General features: G+C 36.1%; 1 protein-coding gene across 1 annotated transcript; it reads right to left on the bottom strand.

Annotated features, from left to right (window-relative positions):
- Positions 1-337: 337 nt before the first annotated feature.
- On the bottom strand, positions 338-8,464 carry LOC102807306 (degenerin unc-8-like). Its single transcript, XM_085504075.1, has 13 exons — positions 8,425-8,464; positions 7,970-8,089; positions 7,342-7,485; positions 5,506-5,812; positions 5,057-5,160; positions 4,376-4,539; positions 4,113-4,199; positions 3,631-3,736; positions 3,264-3,336; positions 2,608-2,665; positions 2,417-2,487; positions 2,250-2,325; positions 338-2,065 (listed from the first exon to the last, which is right to left on the bottom strand). The coding sequence occupies exons 1-13, from the start codon at positions 8,462-8,464 to the stop codon at positions 1,805-1,807; spliced, it is 1,611 nt and encodes a 536-aa protein (XP_085360201.1). The 3' UTR covers positions 338-1,804.
- Between the last annotated feature and the right edge of the window lie 48 nt (positions 8,465-8,512).

Below are 8,512 nucleotides of genomic sequence, written 5' to 3'. Positions count from 1 at the left end.
TAACGAAAATATTAGTTTTAGTGACGTTGAACACAAAATAAAATTTATATGGTGCTCTGAGGTAAGTTATCAGTAGGATTTTGTATATTTGTATCCGTTCAAGGACTGTAAACCACAGATGTTGATGCAGAAGCGAGGTAATATGTTGGCAGAATACTGTATATGCTGTTGTAATGGAAACAACTACCTAAGATGTATAGATTTCAAATAATGCATTTGTGTGTACTTCATTATAAATAGCACGATACTATTTACCCCACGTGACACCCTAAACGCCTACGCCCACTTTGGTTTGCCGATGTGAATTTCATACTCAAGAACACACATTCTCTGGTAATTCGATTTCATTAGATAATTATTTTATTGCTGATTCGTATTACAAACTGTTATATACATTACTGTTCTATGCGTAAGTAATTAAGTTGAAATATTATTAATGAACATTTCAATTGGTGAAAACTCAAAGAGTGCCATTGGCAAGCGATAAAGGTGTGAGCGTTAAAAGTGCGACCTGTTATTTTTTTAGTTTGTTTATTTTTTTCATGATTTATTTTGTTTTTAGTAAATGAATTTAAAAATACGAGAGGGTGTATTCCCATAATATCTGATGGAACACCGAAGACTGAACTAATACCAGGGTAATGTGTAGTTTTTCGAGAATAACCAATAGTAAAAATGTGGCATGTTAAACAATTGAGAACTTGATTTTACAGAAGTATTTACAATTTTGAAACATATCATAGTGGCCAAGTATAAACTTCAATCGAAAAAAAAACGAAATGTACAAAAATATACAGAATTGTAAAGAGTCTAGTATCTATTACTTAAACATGTTCATTGGTATATATAATGTTCTATGTAAAAACGTTAAATCTTTACCATACGACAACTAAATAAAAGACGCTGTTTATTAAAACGCCAAACGAAACAAAATGATTCTGTCCGTTTTAGGAACGGTAAATGGCGTTTAATTATTCAAACGGTGACGGTTCCCAAACACATATTTCTCCAAGTTCATTCACATATATCACAGGCATATATAGATATTTGAAATTTCAGTCAACATAATTGTATAAGACAAAAATCTGTAATAGTCTACTTGTCGGTTGAATATCCATATGTTACATGTATCAAAAGTAAAAAAAAATGGATTGTAAACTATGAACTTAATGAACATGCTTGGTTACCTATGACAATCCAATCTAACGTGATGTAGTCATTATTCATAGATGAGTAAAAAATTATGCAATCCATGTTAGTCAAAACACACTTTTCTGTACACGCTGGCCATGAATATCGTGCAATACTAATTCTGTCAAACTATATGACGCATCTCGTAACTACGCAAACTTCGGGTCCTTTCTTCAACTGTGTTTTCCCACAAATATTACGACCGTGTATTTTACGACATGTGTTCGATTTCAAACGTGAGCAATTACTATTCACTTATAACACGAACAACGTTAACACATACATCAAAACTTTATAAAAAGATAATTCAATTTATTTAACAAATGAACAAAATGTAAGATGATCAACGTCTTACAAGTAATAGTTTTGGCATGTAGTATTTTTTTTTATCTCCTATCTACCGAATATCAACGACTGCATATGATATCTAATAAGGTTTCCCAACAGTTTATCAGCGTCAGCCCACAAAAACAACACGTAAGAACATCCATTGCTTTTGCGCTGTTACTGCCCATGGTATCAACCATGTTTTGTTTTTTTAACAACTCAGCGCTTGAATATGTAAATGTATGTAAATATTTATGTGCATTTTTCATTCACGATACTCGAAGGATCAAAGCGTTTCAGACTCTATCTCAAGGGCGTTATTCATATCCTGTGCTCCATCTTTCCCCACGTCATTTTCTTCGTCTGCTTGTGCAGTTTCATCAGTTTCGTTCTTGTGTTTACTACGAACACATATACAGGCGGTAAGTTTCAAAGCGAACAAAGTAAAGAGACTTTTGATAAATACACAGAATTCGCAGATTGTGATAACAGACACGCCGATATAGAGGCCTAGCAGTCCGCCCATATCACTCATCAGGTCATCGCTCTGTCGAGTTAATCATAGAGTAACATGAAGACTGAATTAGATTAGATTACATTACATTACATTACACATTTAGTTGACTATAAATCCATAATACATAATATGTAATTCAGGTGTACAATCTGGTACATGACGAATACATGTACGTGGAAAAAACACGTGTGGTACTAGAATCATTGATATTTACCGTATATGCTATCGTTTCCTTCACGTATTGCACACTTAAACTATCGTAATAGACCTCAATGTACGCCAGATTTTTCCTGTAATACAAATACCGTACCATTAGATAAATGCAATTTGTAGGTTTATAGGGCAGTATCATTATATACAAAGTAACACATGTGTACTTACTGCGCTGACTCGTAGTCAGATATTCGTTTCGTTTTCGGGTTGATTGCATTTATACTTTTCAATAGTTGTCTCTGTACAGATATGAAAACAAGATTAAAAGCGAAAAAATATCAATTTAACCATAATGTATATTTATGAAAAATCAGTTGTTCGCTTTACCCCGAAGTCTCGATATTATACTTGTAACTTACCAAATAGCTGTCCGAAGGCCAAGAAGCCAGAGATGTAGTTTTATCAAAACCAGCTTCCCTGTAGAAAATTAAAAAAATAAATATGGTTTATTTTAACTGTAACCAATACGACTTCAATCACAACATCGGATAAGGATAATGTTCACCTGTCATTGTGGTGTATACGAGTTACAAATAGACTTTACAAGCAAATGACCGGCAAAATCTCACTGAGAACGAGAGCGCGATATGAATGATTTTTAAGTTACAAATTGTGTTCCATTTTCTCCCGTCATCATATCCACTGTTTCATGTAACCATGGTATTTCAAACATTGGACGTAATGACGAGAGAATATGGAATTCTACTTGAGCGCGTTGTGTCTCTCTCGCTTTAAACGAGATCTCTGTGGTAATTTGCGTCTAGAATATTAATAATAATACAAAAAATCATTAAGGTGTCTTCTGTCTCGTGTTCAGTTGCAATGAGCACACAGAATATGACGCGTAGTGTAAGACATGGCAAGCGGATACCGTGGTTTATGCAAGTGATTAGTTTATCAATATGGTGTCAGTAAATGAGCACCACCAATCCAGTTGATCTAAACGTTATACGTCACTCAGGTGACTTCCCTGTACTGCTTGGTCGTGTAGTGAATTATCCCACTGTTTACTTACTCGCACGGTGGCCAACAGTCGCATGGCAGTACTTGATTTTGTTGTAAATAATGCATCAGTTGACGACATGCCTCTAAACAAATAATACAGGTCTATATTAGTAAGTATCACAGATAAATCAAGCGTCAATTTTCGTGTATCTGCTCTATAATACTTTGTTACCGTTGGGGAAATCGCTGCTGAAATTGCTTGCTCGTAATAGTCGGTTATATCTCATTTGGGAGCATCAAGTAATACTCATATTATTAGTATTGGCGAAGATGTAGTTAGTCAGAATATGATTCATCTTAAACTCTCCTCACCATACATGGATACTAAAGTTAAATACCTTCATCATAAAAATCCGTGATAAAAACAACTTTCTCACCCTGTGTTTTATTCAAGATATGACATTTTCCTCCACCATAAAATGGAACATCCATACAACCACAGTATTCTTGCATTCTGGATTGTAAACAGAAGTGTCTGCAACCCTGATAAACAAAAAATACAAATTGCTAAGCCTTGTCAAGTCACATGTTGTAATGTGAATTGTACGCTGACATAGTGCATTCTCTCATATTTGTACCTTTCACTAAATATTATGAAGAGGTACGCTAATGATAAATGTAAATATGTAATCGTGTTTCTTTGTACATCAATAGTAAAGTGACGAGCGTAGGGACGCCCGAAACTATTCTGAAAATGCTGACACTTTAATAATTAGGTATTATTCGACACACAGTGCATTCTAAGATACTTGTTATGTAGAGAGATTTTTAAGAACAAAATTATTGTTCATCATGATTTAATGATGTATTGAACTCAAAATGCATTTTATTTTCCAACAAAGTATATGGGTCTGCTTACCAGAGTAGAATGTCTGTAATTTCGATATATGGGATCTGTCGTGCTATTACAGTCGCTATATTGCTTGCCTTTCCTCTCGTAGATATTCTGTGATAGAGTGAATAATGAAGAACATGCTAAAATTAATGTTTACAAAATAACTAACCCAGTCCGCATACGGCTTTGGGCGTACAACTAGTCTTCTATTTTACAGAGGTTGCAAGGTTTTTTAAGTGTGCCGGTATGAATCTATAAATACAGAAACGATATAGGTGTTCCATTACCTGACGTATGGCAAATGATGTGGCGGCCCCTGTTTTGGCTGTCAGACCATTGTCTTCTGGCATAGGCATCTCATAAGGATGGTGAAGAGTAACGCGAACACCTGATTCTTGACCGTATATTCCAAGGTACTCATGTTGTTCAGTGAATAAAGTTAGCTTCAATCCTAAAGGTTATAACGAACACAGTTAACAAACATCACCACCACCAACAACAACAACAACAACAACAACAACAACAGCAGCTAAAACAGCAACATCAATAATGACTAACTGTGACCATAATCGAACTAGGTCTAATAAGTATACAGTGTAATATACCAAAGCACGGAACATGAATCCGTTGATTATTCTACACCGCGATCACATCCATGTGACAATAAAAGTGCTCTAGAATGTCTTTGTTCGTGTTTACAAGAGCATTATAGAGTTAGCATCCGTGTAATACAGTGGTTTTAATTTTGTTACAATTATATCCATTGCAATTAGTTCAACACGACTTGCTATGAGTTTACGTACATTTTTTTTTCATTATCACATTTTTAATATCTATAACATATTTCTCATTATCGCTCGATAAATGAATATTCAAAAATTGGATGGTCAATTAAAACGTGAGTATGTGTTGATAAGTAGTGTCTCTGCTAGTACACAAATGAGGTTGTACAAGTTTGAATATATTACCGTATTGTGCTCCTGACTTCGTAGCATTTCGAAGATCTCCATCCTCCCCATGATTAAAGGTAAAACAGTTGCCATATACTTTGCTTTCAAAGGATTTGAAGTCACTGCAATGAAAGTTATATCAGAGATACGTTAGGTAAAATCTAGTACGTGATTTCTTTCATAATTTCTACCGTAGTGGCGCACTACATGAGTACGCAATATTAAAAAATGTGTGGCGCACAGGTTCAATGTGCGCGAAGAAAAATAGTTTAGAGGACCTATGTGAAAATAGAGAAAATGTCTGTGGATTATATAACATGTCACTAATTAAACTAAAATCAAGTTTTGAACTGTTTCCGTCGATTGTTATACGTTACAGTGCCAGGTATATATTGATAGTGGTGGTGGTCAAATGTTGAACTGGGCTTTTGACACGCAGAACATTGAAAACAATATATTTTGCGCACCTGTAATTACACGGCCGTTCGTTGTAACTGCATTGTAAAATGAAATCTTCGGCTTGGTGACCATACTCATTGATCTCTTCCGTGTTTAACTGGAGCACATTTTGAAGGTCGCTGAAATCAGGAGTGGCGCTAAAAGTGACAAATCCGTTCCAGTCAGGAGGATCTTCACGTCTTACTCTGTCGAACCCAGGATCTTTATAATAATACCTTAAAAAATCGTCGTAGAGATTCTTTGGGGTAGACGTTTTCGACATGTTGGAGTAACGATGCCACCACCCGTCTTCGAAAACGTCTGTTTTACTTAAATCTAGGAAAATGTAATAGTAAATTCAAGTAAAAAAAAATATCAGTATCCCTAAGTACGAATGTCAAACGACAAATGATCCCACTATAATTGCGCGCACATCGAACATATTCTGAAATATATACCCGTTGGTGATTTTGGAATTGATCAACAAAATCAGGCCCGTTTTTGCAGTGATACGTTCAAATTTAGCATGGTAGAAAATGAAATTCACTTTGTTTTTATATGTCCATTTTATAATGCTCTAAGGGCTGATCTTTTGTCAATAACCCTATGCAATTATGCAAATACTGACAGTCTGGGCTTACTTCGTCGCTACACAAACTGTCACACCATATAACAAATAGCTCTATATCTTTTAAAAGTTTTCAAGCGACGAGATGAATATGAATCCAGCTTAACTTAGTACCATATGTTTACATGGATGTTGTATTGTGTTTAAAACGTTCTATGCACTTTTCTACCTATTACATTTTATACGATAGGCTGAGGCCCTGTACAGAAATAAAATTACATAATACACAATTGACTAATACTAAAAGGAATAATTGTAGACAGATTTCGACATGAAATCGTGTCACTTTTATGTGCGCTAACATCTGCGAAGAGCGAAAAAACTCGTAAGTAGTCTTCTACCTTAAAATACTTAAACAATAATGCTAAGATAAGTACAGTCTTATCTTTTTTGTGTACAACATTTAGCCGTAGTGGATCAAGGGTGTGGATGTGTTTTTCTGTAGGTGAGGAATGGCTCAGGACCCCTTCTCTAAAATGGTAAAATAGTTCAAGGATGTTATGTGAAATATCTTACCAACGTAACACAAAGTAACCCAATTGAATTTAAAACCGATAATATAAAAATATCTGTAATCTGTTACACACTTTTTGAATATTTTAAAATTCACACATTTCACATCAAATATATAATTGTTGTTTTCGAACCCCCTGTTCAAAAGTGCTGGCTACGGCCTGAAAATCCTGTAACAGGTTCAACTAGGAGACAGTCAATAAGTACTGGTGTGGTGTGATCAAATCTGTATATACCGCGGATTAAACGTTCTACCATTTTCGCTAGCCAGGGTCTAAGTTTATTCGGCCAAGCCTCTAAACAGACCTTGGCAGAACGACCATCAAATATGCGTATTCTAACATTTTGAACAAAATGGCGGCGCCCATGAATCGTGATATTTGTGATGATAAAATTGTTTTCGGTGCCTTCAAGCCTCATCAGGTACAGGCAATCGACACAGTTTTGTGTGGGAAGGATGTCTTCATGCCGACAAAAACAGGAAGTGGAATATTGTTTTATAATTTAGTACGTCCAAGATGATTGGGCGCCTTGTTTCGAGGCGCGCCCAATCAGATCTCACTGCTTAAGATACGCAATTAGCCTTAGCAATCCCGCACGGTATCGTGTAGAGACCTATAGGTCGAAGACCTGGACCGTGCGATTCGGATGATGACGTTCTACACGCGTACTACATGCGTATTACACGCGTACTACACACATACAGCGTGGTTGGGCGTATTACCTTTGTAGATGCACTGCGACCAGAATTCGTCGTTACCGTCCGGGCAATCGCTGTTGATATCACAGAACAGAACGTCATCAATGCAGGATTTCTCATCACACTTGAAAAAATCAGGCGGACAATTACCGAGTTCATCCGGTGTGACTGAAATGAATCAAAGAATTGTGTTTTTGTCGAAACAACATAAATCAGAAATTCTATACCTGAATGAGATCCAAAGAAACTTCAACACTCCCGCGTTCCTTTTTTAAAAATTATTATCTCCTATGGCCAAATAATGCATTAATAGTTACGTATAGTGTTTATTTATTCTGTACGGCCAATGTTAAATCACATTTACTTTATCATTGCCATTTATGACAAATGCGTTAGTCACATATGAAAACATGGCAACAATAGCCCTTGGACGCGAGAGAGCATTGGGTCTTCTTGCCTTTCAAATAGTCTCCCATCCTCTCATTCATAATCACGTTCCAAATACCATGGTTATGTCGGCCATGGAAACAAACAAGATGAATTGCCATCTTACTAGAGAGACACGGCTCTTTTGAAGTCCCTTTCACACAGCGTGCTCTGAGTCCCGCGTTACATAATAGACAAAGGTGTCTAACAACAACAATGTACTTACCTTGCTTTCCTTCACATATTTTACAACTTAGAGGGCAGTATCTCATCATGTATGAGGGATTCTGCTCACACTCTCCATTGTCTGCCCAGTGTGGACACTGCTCTTGAATATCGGTACACACTTCAAGTGTGAAGAAGAACAAATAGACAGTGATTCAATAACTAATTGGGCTGTAGAGTTGGTAATATGATAACAACATTCAATTTCAGTAGTGAGAGGAGGGTAGTTCGTCAAACACTGGACAATATTTGTTCCGGGACTAAAGTACAAAAAGTCTAACGTTGCACCGTGTTAGATTTAAAATTACGTACTTTGAATTAACCTTTTTCGTGTCAATGATTCGTGATGTAAAAATGTTGAGATTACCGCGGCGTGATAAACATCCCATTTACCCTCACATAAGTATACGTTGTTATGCTTATATCATGTGGTCCTTATTGAACGAATGCGGATACGATGACCATCGAGTTGGAAATACATAGATATAAGCGACATGAGTCTATGTGTAAGTTCAATGTCAAAACAATGTTAACTCACGTAAGC

The sequence above is a fragment of the Saccoglossus kowalevskii genome, chromosome 9 (genome assembly GCF_978046115.1).
Source record: "Saccoglossus kowalevskii chromosome 9, keSacKowa6.1, whole genome shotgun sequence".
Classification (NCBI taxonomy): Eukaryota; Metazoa; Hemichordata; class Enteropneusta; family Harrimaniidae; genus Saccoglossus; species Saccoglossus kowalevskii.
Note: the sequence above shows the minus strand (reverse complement) of the source record. Positions and strands in the feature narration are given on the sequence as shown.

What these genes read in the sequence shown, in the direction of transcription:
- LOC102807306 (XM_085504075.1), bottom strand. Translation starts at nt 8,464, where the DNA reads ATGTCGCTTATATCTATGTATTTCCAACTCGATGGTCATC. An exon ending in GAACGGCCGTGTAATTACAG is followed by an intron (nt 5,161 to 5,505) that starts GTGCGCAAAATA and finishes CTTTCATTGCAG; the next exon opens with TGACTTCAAATCCTTTGAAA. An exon ending in TCTGACTACGAGTCAGCGCA is followed by an intron (nt 2,326 to 2,416) that starts GTAAGTACACAT and finishes TTTGTATTACAG; the next exon opens with GAAAAATCTGGCGTACATTG.